This window comes from Notolepis coatsorum, assembly GCF_963971535.1.
Source record: "Notolepis coatsorum genome assembly, chromosome: 19".
NCBI classification, from domain to species: Eukaryota; Metazoa; Chordata; class Actinopteri; order Aulopiformes; family Paralepididae; genus Notolepis; species Notolepis coatsorum.
In genome coordinates, this window is record NC_140183.1 from 47,745,440 (window position 1) to 47,772,121 (window position 26,682).

Genomic DNA, 26,682 nt, shown 5'->3' on the forward strand with positions numbered 1-26,682 from the left:
CTTCACAAAATAATCCATGCCGTGCCTACTGTATGTGTGTGTGTGTGTGTGTGTGTGTGTGCGTGTGTGTACACAGTGGATTTTAGAGATGTAACGGTATGAAAATTTAATATATAATCACGATTATAGTGAAAATTATCACGGTATTCTTAAAATGTGCAGAATATTTTCAAATACTGATACAAACCAACACCAATTCACCAAGTTTTATATTGAAACCACCACAAATCAAATTAGCAGCACTATGCACTTTGTTTGCATCAATGAATATTATAATTATAATTTCCACACCCACACCCAAAAACACAGCTCTGTCTGTGTTCTGCCATGTTTTCATTGCAAAGCAAACCCACATTGCTGCGTCTGAATCTGGGAGTCTTATTAACATCTTTGGTCGCTGCTGAACAGTCGAGACAGTATTTACAGTGAGCTTTTCAAAGCGTGGTAATCAAAGGCGGCTTTAATGAACATTTAAATTTGAACAGTATTACTAACAGTCAGGGAATTTTATCATGGTAAAAAAAAAGAAAAAGAAAGTTTCATCCCTAGTAAGTTTACACACGTTTAGGGCTGTGTTTCCCGTAGGATTTTTTTCGGGGGGGGTGGTAGGCCCCCCGAAACTACTAGTGTTGTTCGCGGGGCGCGCGTGTCACAGATACGTGGTGTCAACAGTATAGACGCCATATAAGGTGGTTGTTAGTATCGGTGCATTTCTCTACACTGAGCTGAAATGAAACAATTGCACATAAATTTGGTAAATAAATATTAACAAGATTTATTTACAACACATACATTTACTTATTTACAATTATACATACAGTAGTGACAAACACACATATGAACTATTTACAATACAGGGAGGCACATACAACACTCATAACTATTTACAACCAGACATCCTGAGGCTAAAGAAACATGTGATTCTAAAGAGATACAGTATGTAGTGTATGGAGACATGTATATCCTGTCTACAGTAATGCTTGTCATTTTCAATAAAACAGATTCTAAAGAGATACAGTATGTAGTGTATGGAGACATGTATATCCTTGTCTACCGTAATGCTTGTCATTTTCAATAAAACAGATTCTAAAGAGATAAGTTAGGTGCCAACTCACGTCTTCAAAGGAGTCATGCCATCCCTCACTGGTCACAACAAACTGGACCTTGTCACTCATGTAGTCCTCTAGCATCCTGGACGAGAAGCGAGGAGAGAGCAATACTACAGCGTTAGAGACAGAATCATAGGGGTCCTTCTTGGCTTGATAGAGGGGGAGACAAATGCCCATATTTTTTATTTGGATGTACATGTTTATAATTTATAATGAATGACTAACGATTAACTAATGAATAACTTTGTATTTTTTCAATTTAAGACTTCAAGTGGCCATTTTGGAAAAACGCATAGACATACCATTAAAAAAAAGTGTAAAACACTCATTTTCTGTGGTATTGTTATCAACTTTGGACCTGTACTAGATAAGGCTTTAGGCTATGGACCCATTATGTTTTCCAGGCCATACCTATCAGCTGTAACCTGTAAGAGGCCTCTGTTTGCAAGATAATAAAAAAAATAAAAAAATAAGGTGACTTAAAAATTAAGAAAGCACTCAGTGATTCTTCCTGTTGTGGATGAAAATTCAGAATGTTTCCTTTCAAAAGAGACCAGACTCATGCATGTGCTATAAGTATAAAGTGTAATAAATTGCAGATTACTTTGGGCATGCAATTTTCAGGCGTTTTAAGTTACAACAAGATTCTGTTAGCTAGGGAAGACAATGTTGTGTTTAAAGGTGAAGTATGTAGAATGTTCACTATTTAGCCAAACAAGATGCTGAAGTAGACAGAATGGACATTAGGGGCAAAAGGTACAGTCTCCGGAGGAGAGAATCGAAACCAGATATTTTTTCTTTTACAAATGAAATGCATAATACTTGTGCTGATTTACGAGACCATTCACGACTGTAGAGATAGAATTGGATGTGGTGCATTATTGAGTGCAACATTGTGGTTCATAAACAGAGATGTTTCAGCGGTTAGTGAACAGCTGTCCACAGTTGACCTCCATGGCAGGAATGAAATATAGCCCTATCCTAATGACACATTTTCAAAGCTGATGTTAACCAGATGGTTAAGGCTTTGTGTTACAAAGGATCAGATTAAACCGAATATATATATTTATTACTTGAGATATATTGTATAGTATTTGTATATCGTCTGATATCCCTTGTATATTCTTTGTACATATACACGGAATATCCCTTTACCTAGTACAGACCATAATATTTCGTTCTCCTATTGGACAGCGATCCCCTAGGCGCCACGGCCATACCCCCAATGTCTAGTTCAAAGTCACCGCAAAGACATGCCTGGACATGACCGGCTCTGCGCAAGAATACGAGACAGAAATAAGGCTGGTACTAGATTATTCACCGTACGTATAAATACGTCGCAGGTGGATACAGCAGCACTTAGCCTAAAGTCAAGTTAACCTAGAAACGTGTTACCCTCAAACGTTAAAGCCTTCATCACGAGTCAATGACCAAGTGAAGTGAGCAACCGTGCATCTAAATAGAGCACTTATAACCGCGTGCGAATAGGACAGTAAAAGTGTCAGAGCTTAGTGGAATAACGTCAAGTTCGACCTAGTTAATGTGAAGTACCGCGCACCGGAGAATCTACACCGGTGAATGCAGAGCCCTTTCCGGCTGGATTATTGCTTTGGTCCTGTGGCTGTTGGAGCGGAGGAGAATCGTCTACACCCACTACTGTGTGGGATTTACCCGTGAGGAACATCACTGGAGCCCGTCTCTAGGAGAGGCTGGCTGGCTTTCACCTATGCTGCACGGATAGCTGCTGCTTTCGTCTGCCGATCAAGGGAGTAATGTACCGCCTCCCGTAGCTGGAGCTTATTGATTCCCCGTTGATCCAGAGTTTGCATTCGAACATTCCTGCCCCCTGCTGGCCTACAACCGGAGGGACCCCACTAGTATCTCCCGCTGCCCTACTAGTGTACCATAGATATAATTCCTATGATACAGGTGGTATTCATTATCTCCTGCGTAATATTCTAATGGACTTACGCTCTTGACCTATTCATGCACATTCTTCGCCTTACAAGCGCGACTCTAATTCTCAAGTAATGTAAGATAATCTTCGTGCTGCTAATAAATATTATTCTAACCCATATTTGTTGTGGAACCGTGTCATTGTGGAGGTGTTCATCTCATATACCTGTGTACTGTATGGCCAGTAGTAATGTACATAAGACAGTAGTGGTTTAATGATACCATACTTATTAATACAGTCAGGGAATTGTACCCCTCAGTTACACTTTGCCCTCTTACACAGGTGTAGCCAGGCTTACACACATTATGACCTTAGTTTGAGTGAGATAATCATCACTAAGGAGTTAACATTAGGGATGTCCCGATCACATTTTTTTGCTCCCGATCCGATCCAGATCATGTGATTTGAGTATCTACCGATACCGATCTTTCCCGATCCGATCAAAAAAAAATGTTAGTTAAAAAAAACATCCCAATTTCTCACATTACATTCACCCTGAATGTTGACGTTATCCAGGTGAAAAGTTAACTTCATTCAAGCGAGGCATTGCAACCGGAGTAATCTAAAAACTCCGCCTCCAACCTACTGCTTCATGAGAGCAATGGCGCCATCGTCTGTAAAAATCAGGTGACTGCTAGTTCTGCAACTAGTGGATGTCCCTCATCCTTGACATACATCATTTGATGTATAATTAAATCAAAGGAAATGTGTTTGTTTTGGCAAAATTCTTCTGCTCTGTGTGACAATAAATAAATGAATGATGATATGCAATTTAAAACCAAAACTAAGGCCTCAGTATGAGTTTAAAACGTGAACATGGTCATGTTTGTTGAATTAAAAATAAAGGTAAACCCCCCCCCCCCCAAGCAAGAAAGACAGACAAGGCCACTGTCTCTGGTTTTAAAACTGCCCTGTTGCAGGTCAAAACAAATTAAAATAAAACATTTTAATAAAAAAAATTGTATCAATAGATATCGATTATTAAAATATATCGCGATAATTATCGTTATCGTTTTATCGCCTAGCCCTAGCTCAAATTCCATCAAACCATTTTGATAGATGTTAAGCTATGGATTTTCCTCTTTGAACTAAAACATTCAACTGAATGGAGCCTTTACATCGTATCATAACTTGATGTCTAAAATATTTGAAACTGAATAAATGAAAATTATGAATTTTGATGTGTGTATATATTATGTTGACCGCACATATCAAGTGTGGTATGACACAAAAATAAATATCCATTAATATTTGGACAACACAGGGCAGTGTTTCCCCTAGGGTTTTTTTCAGGGGGGGTGGTAGGCCCCCAAAACTACTAGTGTTTTCGCGGGGCGCGCGTGTCACGGATACGTGGTGTCAACAGTGTCGTCATAGACGCGCGCAGTAAGGCGGTTGTTAGCATCGGTGCATTTCTTCTCTACACTGAGTTGAAATGAAACGATTGCACATAAATTAGATACATAAATATTAACAAGGTGAGGGCGGCTACGTGGCGTAGTGGGCAAGGCGCTCGCCACGGAATCTGGAGACGCCTGTTCGAGCCCAGCGCTCCACATTTGCTTTCAGTTTAGCTGGTCGTCCGTACTAATACACATTGGCCGTATTAGGGGGTGGGAAACTGATGGGTGGGGATCGGGCGTTGTGGACAGCGTCTCCTACAGGTCGGTTGGTGCGCCTGCGCAGTAGAATCAGGAAGTGTCGGGGGCAGCGTGAGCCTCCCACGCGTTACTCCTCGCCACTGAGAGATCGAGCTGCGCAGGTGAAAAGATGCGACTGCTGTTACCTCAAGTACCGGAGGGGACTTGTGCTATGTATGACTTAGTCCACATTGCAGCCGGTTTGTGGGAGGCATGAAACAGCGTTCGTGACAGGGGAGGGGTGAATTGGACGATACGAAATTGGGATGGGAGAAAAATTTTGAAAATGGGAGAAAAAGTGGATAAAAAAATAAAAACAATATTAATATTAACAATGAAAATTGTATTAACAGATTTCAGAATGGGTACAATACAGTACGGCTCAATACACACAATTGTTAACCCATTCATTGCCGGAGCTTATATCCATCCTTGTAGCCGCTCTGCCAGCTCTATTTGTCTATGGAGATGTTCACCTTCTTTGCAGGGCTATAACTTTTTAAATTGTATTGCTAAATTGAAATTACTATGGCCATTCAACATCAATTATCTATCGTTCAGGATGTAGGAACGTTTTACTTTTTCATTCACACATTCATACAATAATACGGTCTAGAGTATAAATATGTTTTTATCGTTTTCTGCAGTATTTCATAGAACGTGAGATATAGCCATAAATGCATATTAGATCATCAAATGCAGTTTGATACCGATCTACGCCAGATAAAACATTTCAACTGTACACGGTCCTAGACGTGTTGACTAGGGATGGGTACCTTTCACATTTGAACCGATACCGGTACCTGTGAATCGATACCGGTACCCAACGGTACCTTTTTTCGGTACTTTAGTCTCAAGAAATTTAATTTACCTACCTCAGTCGTAAAAAAAAAAATCCAACCTTCAAATAACTACAATTTCGACAGTTTTCGGCTTGTCATTGCTCCGACTGCTTTGTTGTTGAATCAAGTCAAATCCTAGGTAAGCATATATTGTGCGTGTGAACGTTGACATGAAAAAAAAAAGGTAAAAAAAAAAAATTAATAAAAACGTTATTTTTTTCAGTTTCTCGCTTGATTCGATACTCGGTAGTACCGACGTGTTTCGGTTCGGTACCTCAAAAGTACCGAATTCGGTACCCATCCCTAGTGTTGACTGATCATCTGCGGTTGACCGGATGGGGGGGGGGGGGGGGGGGGGGTCGTTTATAATTCAATGACCGACGTTAAATGATTTATGTAGTATGGGTGATGTATAGATCAGAGCAGTTTGTATCAAAAATGGTAAAGAAAAACGCTGAAACTCACCCCAGTCTCCTCTTACCGTTGGGTGATGAGCGTGGAGCAAAAAGATCGCTATTATGGGATGTTGATCTAGGTGATCCAGTTCCGGTTTGTATAATACTAATACACGTCCAATCATGTTGTTTATTGAGTTATGGCAATGGATCGATATGCACAGTGTCTGGATAGAGTCCCGCGAGCGATAGCGAGTGGCCGGACAGAATAGGGGACGGACTAAGCACTTCCGGTTTTGGCAACTCGCCGATCGGCCACCAGGTGGCGGTATTGAAGCGTTGGAGAGTTGAGCGGAGTGCTACAACACCAGCAAAGACTCCGTGGGTGAAATGTGAATACCATGACGAAAATATTAAATATTGATCTCAAAGACGCCGTAACCCGTCATTGGCAGATTACGCATGGCGAGGAAAGACGTGTAAACACGTCATCGGCGGAGAAAGGGTTAAGGGGATGCAGACCAGAGAAATACTTTCGTCTTGTTTACATCAGGGTCCCACATTTTCAATTCATAATGAATTGTAAGTAAGGGTGCAATTAGCACCGTGCAATCCATTCTTTGTGGATCTAGCCCTGAGACTTGTTACGCGCGATGCTAGTCAGTCTCTCGGAGTTGTCTCGGAATGGATTTGGTAGCTTTTTTCTGCGTCGCCGTAGACCGTGCCCCACCACCGTTTTAATGTCTTAGTGAAGATTGATTTATACGAAAACCGATTTATGTATAATTTAGCTAGCTCGCCAACGTTAGTGATTTAAAAAAACGTTCATAAACTTTAATAAAAAAAAAATATAATAATAAAAAATATATATGTAATTTTTTCTGGAGGGGCGGGGCATCCCGTCAAGGCAATGGTAGGGGAAACACTGCAGGGTATATATAATTGTCCCATAATGTAGTTATGGGCGATGCAGTTTGTCCTTGGTTGAAGTTCTTCGGATAGAGCCCCAGGGTGGACTTTTAGGAGGTAGAGCGGTCGTCTGGTAATCGAAAGGTTCCCGGTTCGATTCTCGCTCCTCCCGGGCGGCATGTCGAAGTGTGTGAATGTGTGAGTGAATGCGAAAGACAAAATTGTATCTGCTTTGGATAAAAGCACTATATAAATGCACCATTTACCATTAACTGTGTGTTCTCTGTATTTGGTTAATAAAGGTTTTATTATTATTCTATTCTGCGACCAATGAGAAGAGGAACAAGAGAAAGTGTAAAGTATGTCCACTAGGGATGAGCACAAACGTTGGAACGTTTGGACATTCGTTTGTTACATTGGCATTCGAATCTTAATTAACTCATTGACTGCCACGCTGTTTACCCATCTTTAGTCAATGGCACCAGCGTTATTGACCATTTTTGCAATGTTTGCGGACCCATCGTGTGTTCTGTATTATAGCTATGGAGACAATAGTATGGCTCATTTGACAGGCATTGTTTATAGTCCAACATTCATTTCTACATACTTTAGTTTATGCGCTATTACACGCTAAACATCAGCCGAACGCACAATTGGAGGGGGGCTCCCCACTCTCCAGGACATTTAGAACAAGCGGTGCAGGGGCAAGGCTAAGCGAATTATCAAAGACGCCAGCCACCCAAACAACTGCCTCTTTGAACTGCTGCGGTCAGGCAAGCAATACCGGAGTCTCATGGCAAGCACAGAGAGACTCAGGCTGCGGTTACACTAATGGCCAGTTTTCGTTTCGTTGCCAGGGTCAGTTTCGCTTTTCAGAACGCAACGTAATGGCAGGCAAGTTAGACATTGTTTTTGCCTCCTGAGCACAGTGATGTATATACATGTAGTACAATGCCAAAGCAGTAGGTGGCAGTAGGTGGCGATGTAGTTCAAACATGAAGGCAATTTTCAACCAATCAGAAAAGTTGAATGTGCCAATACACTTCCTGCTCAAAATCAACAATCTGCCATTTAGCCAACGTAGCATTTATTTTTCAGCAAAGAAAGTGCAATAAACAAAACGGAGTTTAGTCTCACAAAAAGATTGTCGCCGATTTTGTTAGCTTACGTGCTAATGTGATTGGAATATGCCAGTATAACAGTATAGCATTGTGGCTAGCAGCGAAGTTTGTTAGCTTACGTGCTAATGTGATTGGGATATGCCAGTATAACAGTATAGCATTGTGGCTAGCAGCTTGGTAACGTTAATGCTAGCAGAATGAATGGATGTAAACTTTATTTAACAGATTGCAGAATGGGTACAATACAATACGGCTCAATACAAACAATTGTTAAGGGAATGCAGACTGTTGTAGCTTGGACTGGGCTCCTTATAACAATAACTTGACAACACATGGTAGCCGCAGCACCTTGGGACAGCTCTGCTGTAAACACTGGAAATAACGGTGCGGGTCTCTACTGCGCATGGGCGTTGAGCAACAACGGCTCCTTATCCGGCTCGCGCAGATTACATGGCACCATTGTCTGCTTGTTTTGGCGAGTATCCAAAACGGAAACACAATTTCAGTGTTGCCAGTAGGACACCGCGTTATCCTGCCAAAACGGCGTTTCTTTTTAACCTGGACAGCAAACGTAATCATTCAGCAACAAAAACGTTGCTGTATTCAACATGGCCTCAGAAGAAGCTTCTATCCCCAGGCCATCAGGATGCTCAACGAACAATAACACTATGTAACAACCATCAAATGCACTCACAGCACACACATCCACACACTCACTTTAAACAAACAACTCACTGCAGCACCCACTTTAGAACACCTAAACACACTTTATATATGGTAAAGAATTTGCACTACAACCCATACCTCATTACACCTTACTGTAAATTGTACCTAAATTGTACCTCATCCCATTTCTGCTTTGTCTACGTACTCGACTTCTATTTTATACTTGCTGTTCTGAAGGGCCAGATTAACATTGAGAATCTACGTTTTATTGTTTTATATAACTTGTATATTATTTATATATATAAGCTATATCCCTTTAAGCCTCCGTTTGAATCATAGCATTATTCACTTTCCTCATTGGATAATGCCCTTGACGTCGGCGGCGCCTAGAATCGTGCCCCTGAGACAAGTTCAAAGACGAGTCTGGACAAGTTGAGACATGCCTGGGGCCAGCGCATTGATTCCAGACAAGAGCTTCGGCTGCGCACTAGAAAGCCCTCTAAGTATATATATGGTGGAGGGCGCAAACAGTAGCAGTTCGTCAGTACAACGGTGAAGTTCAACCTAATGCAGTAACGCGAAGTTCGTCCGGAGTAATGCAACAGCAGTAGTTGAACCTAGCGTGTAGCAGAGTCAAGTTCGACCTAACTTAACGTGAAGTAAAGAGTCGTCATTTAGTGTGAATCGTATTACAGCAGTTCGTTCGGTGTGCAGCATTAACAAGCAGTTCGTTCGTTTAGTAACTAGCGTGAACCTTAGCAAGTGTGTGTGGACTTAAAGTAATTAGTATCCGAACACGAGGTGGGCCTAGTAGCAGAACTATTGGACATGTGCGCATTGGAACCTACCGCGGCGATATTGTAGAACCATTATTGGTTGGATTATAGTGATTGTGGAAACGTAGTACCGTGGAGAAGAGCATCGTTAATACCCTCGTCGTTTGGATTTAACTACCCTGAAGATTCAACATCGGGCTAGCTTCGTGGACGAAGCTGGCTGGCTATCATCATTGCTATCGGGCATTGGATTACAGCTATTACCTTGCTACTGAGCACTTGGATTATAAAGACCGGATCCGTATGAGAACCCCTTTTCTTCAAGTGACCAGCCTGAGTATCCGTACATTCTTCATTCCTTTGGAGCTTACAACTCTGTGGGATGATATCACCAGTCTCCAGCTGTACCCTCGTTTTGCCCCCCTATATTGCCATCCCACGCCAGGCGGCGTCTGGTCTAGTATACCTAGCCTAGGAATTATTCATTCCCACTGACTTTGCTAATCTCTGACTTTCTAATATCATTCGCCATAAAAGAGCGACCCAGTAATTATCAGTTGTATCTTCTGCATAATAATAAATACTGTAAATGATATCTCCTTGTCACCGGGCCGTCTATTTGAGTGTCTACCATAATTAACTGTACTGTTTGGCAAGTAATAATAATAATAATATGTAGTAGTGGTTTAATCTATCACAATCTTGAATACAGTCAGGGTTTTGTAACCCCTCAGTTACACTTGCTATACTTATTTTATACTTATCTATTTTTGTCTAGCACAGTCTCTGGAGCGTAACAGAAAGAAGCATTTTGTATAAAAGTATTCTGTACTTCTGTATGACAACCAGTGATGCCAGTAACGCGTTACTAAGTAACGCGTTATTGTAATCTGATTACTTTTCCCCGAAAATAGTAATCTAACGCGTTAATCTTTAAAAGCCAGTAATCTGATTGCAGTTACTTGTCCAAGTGGCTGTGCGTTACTATTTCGTTACTATCTCATCATAAATTCATAATGCAGGCGGAATGCAGTATTTTATTTTGTTTTCGACAGTCAAAAATACATTTTGAGCTGTTTTTCTTATTTGGGAGTGACGTCGTGTGGCAGTGAAAGGGTTACACAAGAATGTGTCCCGCGGCGTGACTGGACCCTCTGTCTGTGAGTGACTCTGCTTTGGTCCAATCACATTCCCCATCCACAGTCTGCGAATCAGAGGCAGAGTAGGGCGGGTCTTCACAGCACGTCATGTGACATATGCGCCAATCGTGTGACAGCAGGGCTCCGTCATTAGAATTCCACCCCAAAACGCTTGTCTAAACGCAAAATTAAAAGTGATTGCGGTTTCTGTTCAGACTTCCATCCCAAAACGCTCGTCTAAACGTAGCCTCAATCACTACTTCACGTTTGTGTCAGTTAAGCCGGGTGAAAAAAACATTCATATGCGGAGGAAACAAAATACTGTCTACCGCTAAAAACAGCACATCCAATTGCATTGAAATCATCTGGAATCACAACACTAGCCGACGCTTCGACTAGGTACAGGAGGACTCGGATGTCCAACAGCAAAAGAGAGAGATTGTTTCTTTCCCTTTTGATTAATGTATATTTGATGGTGGCAGAGCAAAAGCTCTTATTTGCCAGATTTACAGTTAATTTACATGTTAAAGAGAGACTGATTGTATGTTTATAGAGAGACATTTATAAAAACAATTTAATAGTTACAGTTGATATAATTGAATAGTTCAGCCTGCATTTGTTAGATGTGATTAGGGCTGCACGATTAATCGTTTTTTAATCGAAATCGCGATTTGGAATGATGCAATTATCAAATCGCCAAGCCTGCAATTTTTTATTTTTTTATTATTTTCTTTTTTAACCAGGAAGTCCCATTGAGATACAAGATCTCCTTTGCAAGGTAGACCTGGCCAAGATGACAGCAATAACATTTGCAATACATCACACAGCAATAAAATGTGCGATACATCACACAAGAACATAATAAATGTGCATGTATACAATACATCTAGGGATGGGAATTGATAGGATTTTATCGATACGATTCCATTATCGATTCTGCTTATCGATTCGATTCTTTATCGATTCTCTTATCGATACCTGATCAATTTATAATTTAAATAAATAAATTGGAAATGCAACAGAACTAAGCTGGTTAGAATAACAACATGCAACTTGACATTTCTGATTGTCATTTATTGTTGAGCCCCCATGTCAGGGGCGACAGTGGCTCGGGAGGTAGAGCAGTCGTCTGGCAATCCGGAGGTTCCCGGTTCGATTCCCGGGCAGCGTGTCGATGTGTCCTTGAGCAAGACACTTAACCCCTAACTGCTCCCGATGAGCAGGTTGGCACCTTGCATGGTTGCCGTCGTTGTGTGAATGTGTGAGTGATTGGGTAAAATGTAAGGAACAAATTGTAAAGCGCTTTGGATAAAAGCGCTATATAAAAAAGCAGCCATTTACCATGTCAGAAAAATACAAAAACTGTAAAAAATAAAATATTAACTATAGCCTACACTTAAATAAAATAATGTATTTGAGATTCTCTTAAAATGTATTTATTTTTTTATTCTTAAACTAATTTAATCTATTGAATAACAGTCGTTATTCCTCTGACTTCTGTCTCTCACACACACACACACACACACACACACAGACACACAGAGCTCCCTCCCCGGGCCCCTGTCCTGTAGGTATTGGCTTGTGTTGCTACACGGACACATTTGTATGTTGCACCATGGTACTTCCTGTCTGACGGACTCAGAGTAGAGACTTAGTAAATAAACAATCCGGCTCTTATTATATGTGAACTAAAGAGTACAATGTTTACACAACAGTCCCCACCCGCTGTTTTATTGTATTTGTACCTGTACTATCCGCTGTCAGCTGTTTATCTCTCTTTGTGAGCTTGATTAAATAGCGTTAGCTCACGTTAGCTAGCGATAGCTCCGCGGCTAATTTTAGCACACCCTAAACTAAATCAATGACTATGTTCTAAAGCATTCAAGTAGTTTTCACTGCACATAGAAGTAGCCAAACAGCGGGAGCATTTCGGGAGCATATGACCAAAAGCCAGGCAATTTCAAGCCCTTAAGGAATCAAATAGAGTCTGCCATGGCTACATGCTAACGCGCGCAACTGTAGGAAAAACCTGGCAGCGTTAAGGGAATCGAAAGTCACAGGAGCCACACGGTTCCAGGCATCGGCCAATTAGGAACCGGTTCCCAACGGGAACCGGTTTTCGATTCCCATCCCTAAATACATCACATGTAAACACAAAGCAGAATAGTCTACATGATAGTAAAAGTGTATAATACAGGGTAATACAGTAATTTTGCAGTTGGGACCCGACTACAGAAAGCAGCAACATTCTTCTTGTAATTTTAGTTTAAATACGTTATAATCGCATCGCAAATCGCAATCGCAATATCTGTCAGAATAATCGCAATTCGATTATTTCCCAAAATCGTGCAGCCCTAGATGTGATACACTGGTTTTGTAAAACCACTGGCTGGCTGCTCTAATGCTGTGAGCATCATAGACTGTTGCTTTACCATACTTGATGGTACAGAAGCTGAAGCACTAGTTTAACAATTTACGTTATGTGCAGAGAAACAAGTTAAAAACTATTTATGCACTTTCAATAAAGCGTTTAAAAAAAAACTGTTGGGGGAACGACGACGACTTCGTAACCTAGTTACTTTCAAAGTAACTAAGTTACTCTGATAATCAAGTAATCAGTAAAGTAACTTAGATTACTTTTTAAAGGAGTAATCAGTAATCAGTAATCAGATTACTTTTACAAGTAATCTGTGGCATCACTGATGACAACTAATAAAGAAACTTGAACTTGAAACTTGACCCTTTCCAAAATAATCCAGTCTTTTTTTCTGGATCGCGAGATATGACGTCTTATATGCATATGCCCAAATCGTTCGGGTTGCTCGCCTGAAACTCCAAATATTTCCAAATGTTTCTTCACAAAATCATCAAGGGGGAGGGGGGGTCGTTTTACCTCGAAACTGCGATCGTTACCAAAAGCATGTTTTAGGTTCGGTAAAAGACGACGCTGTGATCGGTACAAAAGCATGTTTTAGGTTCGGTAAAATAGACATAGAATAGACCTTACCTTAGCAGAAGGTACTCTAGCAACTTTGGGTTATTGAGAAGCGCTATATAAATTAAATTAATTATTATTATTATTAGAAAGAATAATCCCAGTGATCCCATCGCGATCGCAATTACTCGATAAAATTGGGCGATAAAATCTCAGAGTGATTGCTCTATCCTGATTCCCTCTGAGGGGGAGAAGTTCCTGCAGACACTCCCCACACTAAAGTGGTCCCACACCAAACTATCCCAGTTCAAAAGGTAAGTGATACTGCCACCTGGCGGGATTCGATCGTCATTGCAATTTTAACGTAGGCAGCGGTGCAAGGGAGATACAGGGAGGTCCGTGTGAGTGTTTAGAATGGGGATCAAAGGAAAAAGATCAAAGGGTCTAAACCCGAAAAATCTCGGGTATGGCAATCAACCGTTGGCGGCGAAACCCGAGAAATGTCGGGTATGGCGCAGAAAGAGTTAATGGGTTCGAACCGCCGCTTTTTAAAATGTATTTATATTTTTTCATTTGTTTTTAATTTATTTTACACTAAAAATATATATCAGAATGGGATATATATCAGAATATCACAGTACTAAGTTGTGTTGACAATAATTCGAAAGTCACGCGTGAACACAGACACAACAACACAAGTCTAGTCGGGATGAGGAGGGGTCACCATCATACATTATCAGGAAATTAATCAAGCATGCAAAAAAGAGAGTCGAGTGACTCACACTCACCCTTCTTATTTCATAATACAACATTTCCGAATGGACGTTTGGATTAAACCAAGTGTATGCAGTGATGCTGAACTTTTCCAGGGGAACACAAGTTACTTAACGTTACACAGGTATGTTATGCACGTTAATTAAGCTATGCACGTTTAGCTGGCTAACGTTAAGATAGCAGGAGCCGTCGGCCAACAAAGATGTTTCAACAAATAGATTCACAAAATGGATTATCATCCAAACATTATTGAAGCCTCCCGTGACCAGTAAGTAGTTACTACTACTCTTAATAACCGCAGCAATATGCACATTTTGCCTACGTTATATGCGTAAATGTGCACTATGTGCCTAAAGTCAAGACTATACAGTACTGAACCAGAAAAATGATTTAGGAGCAAATATTTTGCATGATTAAAAATTAAGGTTCGAATGTCCGATCTAAAAACCCTGGCGAAGTTCAAATCCCAAAAACAGGCTTTGGGGACAGGTCTAATGTCCACAGACACGCAGCAGCAGCGCTCCCTACCCGTTGAACGCCACAATGTACCGCAGCAGGAGGCGTCTGTCGTTGTTGGCGAACTTGCCGTAGAGAAAGAAGCGCTTTCCAGTCAGGAAGTCTAGAGGTGACAAGAACATGGGATGAAAAAGAGAGCGAGAGAGAGAGAGAGAGAATGAGATTAAATGCATTGTACAACAGCAACCATTACTGCTTCCTGAGAAAAGGGATGAGAGGGAGAGAGCAGTGGGTAAAATTTAATAAATTTAGAAAATTGCACACAATTTAACAATCTTGATGTTTGTGCGTAGCAATGGCTGAAAGAGGCGATATTCATATTCTGAAAACAATACATTTGAATGTGAATGAGACGAGGAGGGCAGAGGGATGAAATGAAAGACAAACTGACAAGATACAACAGACAGACGGACACACAGGGGAAGAGATGGGACAGACGGACCTGGCAGGTCCGGGATGGGGTGGTCTTCCTCTGCCTCCACGTCTGTGTTCTCGTCCGTCGACCCTCCGTACGGGTCCTCTTCTTTCACTCTTTTTCTTTCACTCTCTACTTTTTTGTGTCTGCTCTCGCTGGCCACCCTATTAGTGAGAGAATGAAAGATCAAATAAAAAGGCAGGCAACTTTGAAATCAGGGAAATCAGACACACATCGTTAGGCCTGCCACGATAACACATTTTGCTGGGCGATTAATTGCCCCCGAAAATATCGCGATAAGCGATATTATTGCGACCGGTTAGAGAATTTTTTTGGAGAAATGTATTTCCCAAAACTTTTATTTTGAAGCCCACCGACCGGACCGGAAGTATTGTTGTGATTATCCTAAGCAGAACCTATGAGCCGACAACTTGTCTCGTCCGGTTCTGTTTTTGAGCTAATGATAAAACAAATTGTTGGTGAACAACTAACTTTAGGTTAGTTTTAACGTTAGCTACTAACGTTAGATGCAGCTACTACAGGCAATCAACGATGAGGAGGAAGCGTCAAAGCAGTATAGAATAGCTGTGGTGCGTAAGCACTGCAGCACGACTCGAAACTACCGGAGTGTTATAATAAATTAATTCATGTTTAACTTGTCCCCGTGTCCAGTCCTTTGACTAGCCCCACCCGTTCATTGTAAACAATGATGCATGTAATTGTATTAACGTTATTCTGTGTTGTACTTGTAGCTATGCTATACGTTGTATTTCGTTTATTAGCTATTTAGCTAATGTTGTTAGCATGGAATGAGAATCAAAGCTCTATCTTTCATCTTTATTTAGCAGTCCAGTTTCTCCGGGCAGTAGCGAGTAACTACTTGGGTCTAAAAATAGCTAACGTTACACTACAAATAATGCTACTTGGTTAAAAGGAGCAACACTATTGAGAAATGTAGTTAAGCTATGTGGCGTTGCCCCACGGAGCTCCCGTGCTGTACTCTAGTAACGTCAGCGGCCCGCCTCCCAACACGGACAGTGACTGACAAGGGGCACTGGTTCCGCCTCATTAAAACAAACGCGCAAATAGCAATTAATCGCGCCCGTCAAAATCATTGCATTCATTTTAATTATCGCAGCAATTAATCGATTTATTGCTTATCGAGGCAGGCCTACACATCGTGGTAGATAGCAGATGGGAGAATGGGGAGAGTGGATGAATATGAGAAAATGTGGGAAGTTTTGAGCGATCGAGAAACTTGGAGCAGGTGATGGAGATTTCTCGCTCTCTCCTGGCTTGAATACCTGAGAAATGTGTGCATGTGTGTGGGCAGGGGGGGGTCAAATTTGTAATTGCTTATCAACATTTGCGGTGATCAAAATTAGGGATGGCACCGATCCGATACTCAGTATCGGTCCGATACTGGTCAAATTCACAGGATCGGATATCGGAAAAACAGGAAGTATTTTCCAATCCGATACATGCCGTAAAACGTGCCATCACATGAACAGTAGTAGTCCGACAACAACGTTAGCGTTAGCTAAACCTGAGTGCCACGGTCATGTCAGCTGTGTGGAGTTATTTTAAGCTCAAAGAAGAAAAAGGTGACAGAGTACAGGCCACCGTACTGGGGTCACGGACAGGTACGCAGGGCAGGCAGAGCAGACTACGTAGGAGCGGATAATGGTGGAGCTACGGAGCTAACAATACAGACACTCACAAATACAGAGGACTCGCATGTATACTTGTGGAATAACACGACACAGCCGAGTGTAATATCTGCACTTTAATTTCAAGCGGAGAACTAATCTTTCCATTAACACAATCTACGCCAAAAACGAGTTAAAAAAATATACCGTTAACTGGAATATGTTGTGCCTTTACACATATGTTGGATTATGTAATTGGTTTGTCATGACAAACCAATAAAAAATCGTCCACCGTTCATTGTAAACAATGATGCATGTAGTTACTGTGTGTTGTTGTAGCCACCGGTTAATTCGCGATTTTTTATTGGTTTGTCATGACAAACCAATTACATAATCCAACATATGTGTAAAGGCACAACATATTCCAGTCAACGGTATATATTTTTAATGATTCGTTACGACGAAATCAATACTTCCATTTGTATAAATTGCGTTAAGATTCCTGCCTGGCAGAGGAGTGTGTTGCGGCTCATGCGCATGCGCGCGGCCAATCAGAGCAACGCGGAAGGGCATGTTGGCTGCCGAAAGTATTCACGCGTACAGGCGCAGCAACCGACCTGTAGTAGTCGCTGTCCACAACGTCCAATCCCCACCCACCAGCTTTCCCACCCCTAACACTGCCAATTGTGTTAGTATGAACGACCAGCCAAGCTGGTAGCAACGCCGAGAGCTGGGCTCGAACCCAGCATCTCCTGCGTTAGTGGTGAGCGCCTTGCCCACTGCGCCACTTAGCCGCCCCATTGACATTGTTTTTTTGTGTTTATTTTAAAGAAAGGAAAGTCTAGTGCTGGTTGAGCATATGAATACTTTATGTTGATGGCCTTTGTCTATAATGTGGCCACAAAAATAGAAAGGTTTAATTATTTTGTTTGTTTGCACTAAGTTAATACTTAGACAAATGTAACCTATATATTTTCAGTCAGTTCGGTCTTTGTGTGCCAAACATTTGCCACATTTAAGGCAAACCGCTGTAAACCTTTTATTTTTTTTGTAAATGAGAAGCATGTTTAAATTTTTGGAGTGTTACATTTTTTTTTTTATATATATATATATGTATATCAAACTGAACCGAAAACCGTGACCACATAACCGTGATATTATCCTGTTAATATTACTGGCACCGATGTTAAGATGAATATTACTGACACTGGCACCATTATTCAGGTTAATAATACTGGCTGGCACCGATGTTAACACATTCTGTGCCACGCAGTTTGCCCATCTTATACCACTCTCTGCCAGTGCTGTAAGCCTATGGAGTCGCTCACCTTCTTTGCAGGGCTATAACTTTTTAAATATTATAGCTATATCGACATTACTATGGCCCATTCAACATTGGGTATCTATCGTTCCGGATGTGGAAACGTTTTCCATTCATACATTGTCGTGTTAGTACCGTCGTGAATATAAGTATGTTTTTGGAGTGTATAGCAGTAATTCCTAGAACGCGAGTTATAGGCCCCGACGCATATTACACATAATCGATTGGTGTTTCATTCCTATACACGCTATATTAAAAAATTCAAATGCATATGCTCGGTATACATTATGCTCCATCATGCGTGAAGGAAAGGGGGGGGGGGGGGGGTCGTTTACGATTCCTTGATTGTCAGTAACGGCTTTCCTTAGTACGACATCATACATTGAGCAGATGGATTGCAATGAAATAAATGGACAATCGAGGTGGAATTAACGTTAGATTCTTCTTACCTGTGGCCGATGCGTCTGGAGAAAAAAAATTCCAATTATTTGATGTCGATCCGCTAGATCCATTTTCCGTTTGTATGATGCAATAAACGCCGAAAGCATATTGATTCTTGCGTCTCGAAAGCGATCAAATGCACTCGAGTGTTTGTCTTGATCAACATAACAAGATAGCTCTGCCAGAGGATTTTCCTCGATGCACAGAGCGCCACATCCGGTTTAGAGTGGAGTGCAACTCGCCCGAAATCCACCAGGCGGCGGTATTGAGGCGTTGAAATATCAGACAGGGTCCAACTGACTCCCGGAGCCTTCCTGGATGAATTATGAATGCCAATAGCAAATAAAGGAAATAACAAATCATAAAAACTAGTAAAGTCGTTGTTGGCGTTATTAGATTGGCGGGCAATAACGAGTATACTCGTTTTTGGCGCAGAACCAGTTAAAGGGGCCATGCATTATAAATGGCTTTTTTCTGTGTTTAGCATGGTTTTATAGTAATACGGGTTAGTATCAATGGGTCTGTGTCTCTAATTACCATATTGACTCATCAGTAGGGGTGCACCGATGTATCGGTCGGGTATCGGTATCGGCCGATAAGTGCCTTGTTGACTGCAATCGGCCTATCGGCCGATAAGCTCGAATGTGCCGATGGCAGTAGCCGATAAGCGCGTCCTGCACAACGGCGCCGCCCCCAGTCCCCCACACACACACACACACAAGCTACTGCATCAAAGTTACTATTCAATATTCTCTTTTGAGACTCCACTTCAGACTCTTATCATTTGGCACTAAAAGCTAAACATTGTCACCGATATGGCTGTCCGCAACATGTCATTAATTGTGTACACGAGGTGGTCGCTCAGTGACTACGCTAACATTAGCTAGGTTAGCTAGCATGAGCTACCGGCAGATGGAAGACTAACGTTTACTGGTGAAAATGTGATTTACGTTGGAATACTCCTTTGCCAACTTGCTGTACTTTGCTTGCAGGTCTGCAGCCATTATTGCTGGATTATGAATAGCCCCAACTTTAGCCAAGGTAACGTTATGGCTAAACCTTTAACGTTAGTTAACGCTAGCTTTCGGTTAGCTGTTCAATGCTATTAATAACACAACCAAGCGAACGCATCACAGCTCCCCGTCAACACCCCTCTCTCTGGAAGATGGCATTTAAGAAAGTATCTGCTGTTAAAATGACACAAACATTCGTTTTGTGGCATTAACGTTATATATATTAGTTAGTGTTACACGTTCAATAACATCAGCATATTATTTACCCGGAGATAGCAAGTAAGCAAGGCATTACTCCGTTCATAGCTCAGTTCCATTCCGTTGCTCATTCCGTACCCAACTACCCATTCTGCAATCTGTTAATAAAGTTTTCAATCAGACAAATGTATAGAAAGGCTTTGTTTTATTATAACATTTGTTGCAGTAAAATCATTGTGTGTCGTTTGGTCATCTTGTGGAGCGCTGGTCGGCGGGCAGCTAACGTATTAGCTTGTTGTGGTTCTCGCAAGCAGATCAATGGCGGCATGCCCGGAAGTAGAAAATGAATAAACGCTTGCAGATTGGTGGTAAGAACAGCAGGAGGTGGGTGCTAGCGGTGTGACGTAATTGACCGAATCGACTGTCAATCAAAATGGTTCTATTGCATTGGTTGAGAGCGCTGGTTGAGAGAATAGTATCCATCTGCAGGCCGCCAGACGATACTGGGAGAGGGATAGTGCTACATCGCATGGTGGAATTAATAATTAATACCATAAACATATTTCTTGATGTTTCCTTTTTTTAAGTAAGTAAAGAGGCCTACAAATACAAACATACACATACAAATATACAGTAGTTTCATTAAAAAAAAAGATTACAAAAAAAAACATTTAAAAAAATATATATTAAAAAAAATTACAAATACTTATTTTTTGCCACAAATATCGGTATCGGCCGATTGTGTTAGTTGAACAATCGGTATCGGTATCGGTGGCCAATTTTCATATCGGTGCATCCCTACTCATCAGTCTAGTCTCGAGTTCACGAGATCCTCCCTCACTCAACTAAGCTGTTCTGATTTGACGGTTTTGCTGACGTTAATATAGCACTGATTTGCATAACTAACGCCCCCTCTATGGTTGACAGCGACAGCAAACAGAGCGAGGCAGATAGTATAACCCGACACTTCCTCAAACAGAGCGAGGCAGACAACGAGCGAGTGAGAGAGATAGAGAGAGAGAGAGGAGCTTCTGTCGGGGAAACAGCAGTAGCACATAGTAATTTACACAGTGCTTATGGGCGGAGCCAGGCCAACACAGCCTGAAATCCAAAGTGAGAAAAATTTGGCTTTTGAGTACTTGATTAGAAATATAAAACAATGACTTTTTTTGAATAAAAGCTTACAGATGTGTTCAATAGACTCACAGGAATTGTGTAAAGTTGCCCAAATAGTGCTAGGAATAGCAATGCATGTCCCCTTTAAGATGAATATTACTGGCACCGTTATTCAGGTTAATATTACTGGCACCGATGTTGAGATGAATATTACTGACACTGGCACCGTTGTTCAGGTTAATATTACTGGCACCGATGTTCAGATGAATATTACTGACACTGGAAACGTTGTTCAGGTTAATATTACAGGCACCGATGTTCAGATGAAAATTACTGACACTGGCACTGATGTTCAGGTTAATATTATTGACACTGGCATCGATGTTCAGGTTAATATAATGGACACTGGCAGTGGCACCGATGTTCAGATGAATATTACTGACACTGGCACCGATGTTACCTCTCCAGCTCGTCCTCAGTGTCCATGGCAGACCCGTCATCGTCTTTCTCATCACCTGTGAGAAAAATGGGAAACTTTGTGTAACTTATTTGTACTAGTTATGTACCGATACCACTGTTTCACTGCTGATAAAGAGTACTGATCAAATACAGAGTACTGATCCAATACAGAGTACTGATCCGATACAGAGTACTGATCCGATACAGAGTACTGATCCGATAAAGAGTACTGATCCAATACAGAGTACGATCAAATACAGAGTACTGATCCAATACAGAGTACTGATCCAATACAGAGTACTGATCCAATAGAGTACCAATCTGATACGGAGTATGATCCCATTCATTCAATACAGAGTACTGATCCGATACAGAGTACTGATCCGATAAAGAGTACTGATCCAATACAGAGTACTGATCAAATACAGAGTACTGATCCGATAAAGAGTACTGATCAAATACAGAGTACTGATCCAATACAGAGTACCGGGCTAATACAGAGTACCAATCTGATACAGAGTATGATCCCATTCATTCAATACAAAGTACCGATCCAATACAGAGTATTGATCCAATACTGAGTACCAATCCAATACAGAGTATTGATCCAATACAGAGTATTGATCGAATACAGAGTACCAAATCCCATCCATTGCTTTTACAGAACGGAATACACTTAGACCACCAGTTACTTTAGAGGCATCAGAGTCAATAGATAAAAAGCAGTAATGGCATGTAGGTTACTCACCCTACATGTACAGTAAGCATCCACACTATACAGCATTTACAGACATGGCTCAACTCCTACTCTGGGTATTCAGTAGGTGGTGTCAGAGAGGCAACTACCCATGTGACCTACTGTAAGGGTAGTAGTACCACACATTGAATCAATTGTTGTTTTTCTGGTAAATTAATCGTTTAGATACATTGACTAATCAATAAAATAAAGAACAGATTAATCGATAACAAAATAATCGTTAGTTGCAGCCCGAATCTGGACCGATACTGGTATCAGCAGATCCCTAGTGAGTAGTGATGATCAATCATACTATGAATCCTGGGGGTGATACCAGGCCATCGACAATTGTCATTTTTAGGGCTGGGACTTTATCGCATTAATTTCTATTAATTAACTACAGAAAGAATTAAAAGTAGTGCTGTCAGGCGATTAAAAAAATTTATCTAATTAATTACAGGATTTGTAATTAATTAATGGGACGGAAATCAGCCTGGAATATATATTTACAGCAGCCAATAATCAATCAATAAGCGTGATCAATATTTGGAATGGCGATGAGGAATTGGATTAATCTTTTTGGAGAACATCTGATCTCAGGTAAGGAATCTATTTTACCAGTCTTAGGATAATCAGACCCGTTTTCACGGAGATTTCAGCTTTTGCCTTATGTGTGATGTGGCTGTTTGGCTGTGATCGCTGATGAGGAAATAAGAGAATAGATTTTTCAGCTCGTGTCTATAGCGTGCAATCGTACACATATACTATCGATAATCTAGCGTTTATTTGAAAACGATTCATAAATAGTTTTTGTTTAGGTTTTTGTGTATTCTAGAATATTCCAGTAAATGTCTTTTATCATGGAATCTTTATATTTTCCTTGAAAACGAGGGCTTTTCAAAATGCTATAAAACGAAAATGAACAGATAAAAAAACAATCCGTTTCGACAATGTTGACTGCAAACGAGTCATTGATAAGCGACGGGCAGATTAGACACAGCCATAATTTAAAACATAGATTAGGCGTTTTTAACGCTAACATTGAAGTGGATGGTGGCATTCAACGGGGTAAATCAACGTTAATCAAAGACACTGAAAGTGTTAATATAGCACTGATTTGCATAACTAACGCCCCCTCTATGGTTGACAGTGACAGCAGAAACAGAGTGAGGCAGATAGTGTAACCCGACACTTCCTCAAACAGAGCGAGGCACGCCCCCCACTTTGAGAAACACTGCTATAGGTGATGGCAACGACGGCTCAATACCACCGCCTGGTGGATGGTCGGGCGAGTTACACTCGCGTACAGGATATGGATTAGGGCTGGGCGATAAAACGATAACGATAACTATCGCGATAAATTATTTCCTCGAAATAAACATGAAACGTGGTCGCAAAGTTTCGATATATCGATTTCCAAGCTTGGCTCCGTTCAGCCTCGGCTCACCACACTCACTAACAACAACCAACGTTACGTGATGACGTGACGTGCATACGCACAACAGCTAACAACCAATCAGTGAAGGAGATGGCCGAGAGCGAACGAGATCCGGAAGGAGACGTACTAGGACTCACTCAACAACAAGGCTTGCTAGGCTAATTAGCTTGCACGCCGTTGTTTTATATATTTACGTGCCGAGTATGTGTGTGTTTTGAATTCTGAGGCCACGTTTAAGTAGTGTGGGGTATACAGTGGACGTCGTTTCAATATATTGTGGCGGAAGAGAGTATTTTAGTGTCATATTTAGCACATTGTCGTGGAATACATCGCTTAGAAGCAACAGGCTGGCTAGGATACCTAGCTTGCACGGCACTGTTTTATATATTTACGTGCCGAGTATGTGTGTGTTTTGAATTCTGAGGCCACGTTTATAGTAGTGTGGGAGTGGACGTCGTTTCAATATATTGTGGCGGAAGAGAGTATTTTAGTGTCATATTTATTGTCATGAGATACTCCGCTTGTCGGCTAACTGTTAACGTGCGCGGACTGATGACGACATCAACTCGACTTGAGACATTCGCAGCAGCATATTAGAAGTTAATTAAACTTGACAGACATTATATCGACGATAATTATCGATATCGAATTATATGAAAATAATTTAATAATTTTATCGCGATAACGTTTTTGGTCATATCGCCCAGCCCTAATATGGATGATGTGTCGATTAAACTCATCCGGCCGTCAGATATCGTTGCACGACTCCCGACAGACACAATGTACATAATGGATCGCTTTCTAAACTTAATAATAGATATGATTTCGGCGTTTATTGCGACATACAAACCGGAAATGGACCTAGGCGATCGGCGTCGTATACCTGGGATCTTTCACCGCCAGTCTCTTTGACCCACGGTAAGAGGAATATAACGTTATTTTCAACCCGATTGTGCATTTCCTTGTTTGCAAACCATCTGATCAATATATCCACCCATACTACATAAAGCATTTACTGATGATCAGGGAATTATAAACGACCCCCCCCCCCCCCCTTTCCTCCACGCATGATGAAGCATAACGTATACCGATCATATACAGTTGCATTTTTTAATATAGCGTGTATGGGGGGCAATCGATAATCTATATATGCGTTTAGGCCTATAACTCACGTTCTAGGAATTACTGCAGAAAACAATAAAAACATACTTCTATTCTAGAAGGTATTTTTGTATGAATGAAAAAGTATAACGTTCCCACATCCTGAACGATAGATAATCGATGTTGAATGGGCCATAGTAATGTCAATATAGCAATTATAGCCCTGCAAAGAAGGTAAACATCTCCATAGGCTTACAGTGGTGTAGGGCTGCAACTAACAATTATTTTGGTAATCGACTAATCTAACGATTATTTTTGTCAATCTCTGCTTCCTGTGGGCATGGCTCCTTCTCCAATGCATGTTTTACCTCACATGCTCAAGTCTGCACACCTGTGAATGTCACCCTGTTGTCCAGTCCCTCTGCCTTAACAGTTAACTTAACATAACATGATGATCCTAGGGCTGGGCGATATAACGATAACGATAAATATCACGATATATTTTAATAATCGATATCGAATATTGAAAAGAAAAAAAATATATATCGATTTTTTTTTACTTTACTTTTTTTTTTTTTTTTTTGTGACCTGCAACAGGGCAGTTTTAAAACCAGAGACAGTGGACTGACTTGTCTTTCTTGCCTGCAACTTAAAGTAATGGCTTTGCTTGTCCAAATGACAATACTGACCAAATTGAGATTTATTTTTCTCTTGTCCATTTATTTTGTTTGCTTTCTAATTTAAAATACAGTTTGAAACCGTCTGTACACAGTAGGCTATGTGTGCTAGCAGAGCTAGACTCCAGTCATGAGTCACGGTGGTTTGTCCACCAAAAAAGAGCCAAAAGATCGAAAATAAACTAGCAGAGCCAGAACTGTTCAACTCCCCTGGAGCCACAGCCAGCAGAGAAGCCGGTTTACTTTAGCTTTTAAACCAGCTGCAGCCTGAGAACTGGAGTGTGAGGGGATGTAACACTAAAGATGGCAGCAACGACAAAGAATTGCTGCAAAATAAACATACATCTGTTGTTTAAAAAAAATATATACATTTTTTATTTTTATTTTTTACTTATAACAATTTCGATAATTATCGATATCGAGAAATATGATAACATTATCATATCGTTATCGCGATATGATTTTTTGCCATATCGCCCAGCCCTAGATGATCCATAGCAAATTAAAATAATGACTCATGAAACATTTGAATTTGGATCTTAAGCAACTTTAAATCAAAATGTATTTGAATAATACAACAATCACTCATAACAAGATAAATAAATTAAATAATACAAATTAGAGTGAAAGTGTTTAAATAACTAAAGAAAATATATAGCAGACTTCTTAGCTTAACATCCCAGGGAACTAATGGGATAACTGGGGATGTTGTTTGCTCCTGACAAGAGTCTCAAAGTCTGGGGTGATGGTAGACAAAGCAACTCTGAGGTCATGCTCAATGTCCAATCTGTTCCTCTGCTTTGTCTTCAGCTGGACCAGAGCTGAGAAGCCACTTTCACAAAGATAGGTAGTGCAAAAATTTGTTTTTAATGACTAATCGACGCAAAAATTCTGCGTCTACGAGTTTTTATGATCGCCGTCGTCAATTATGTCGACTAATCGTTGCAGCCCTACAGTGGTGGCAGACTGGGTATATTGATGGGTATAACCAATGGCAGGGAATGTGTTAATGGAACATAAGCTTTTGGTATTTGAGCGTTAATCATGTTTGCTCACCAATACGCCTTTACTCTTGCATTAACATAGAAATGAGAATCATGCACAAGTCCCTTCACAGCGATTGCGTCTTGCTTCTGTTCTTACGCTGTATCTTAAACCAATGCCAAAGCCTTGCTGTTCTTTTCATGGCGGTGTTCTCAATCCATCCAACTCCCAAGTGCTTAACCTCTCCTCTTTTCTCTCCCTCACTCATACGCGGTTGTCCTTTTGCCCCTTTCAAATTAAATTAATCCTCTCCAGCTTTAGTGGTGCTCTCTGTTCCTGTTAATGGGGAACAAAA

General features: G+C 40.9%; 1 protein-coding gene across 1 annotated transcript in view; it reads right to left on the bottom strand.

Moving 5' to 3' along the window:
• Positions 1-26,682, bottom strand: part of LOC311246154 (DNA repair protein XRCC1-like) — a 118,684-nt gene that overhangs the window by 14,849 nt on the left and 77,153 nt on the right. Inside the window, exons 13-16 of the mRNA XM_084336265.1 lie at positions 21,393-21,447; positions 15,222-15,358; positions 14,792-14,882; positions 1,116-1,191 (exon numbers count right to left, since the gene is read on the bottom strand). Of these exons, the coding sequence (XP_084192391.1) occupies positions 1,116-1,191; positions 14,792-14,882; positions 15,222-15,358; positions 21,393-21,447 (359 nt within the window). The remainder of the gene's footprint in view (positions 1-1,115; positions 1,192-14,791; positions 14,883-15,221; positions 15,359-21,392; positions 21,448-26,682) is intronic.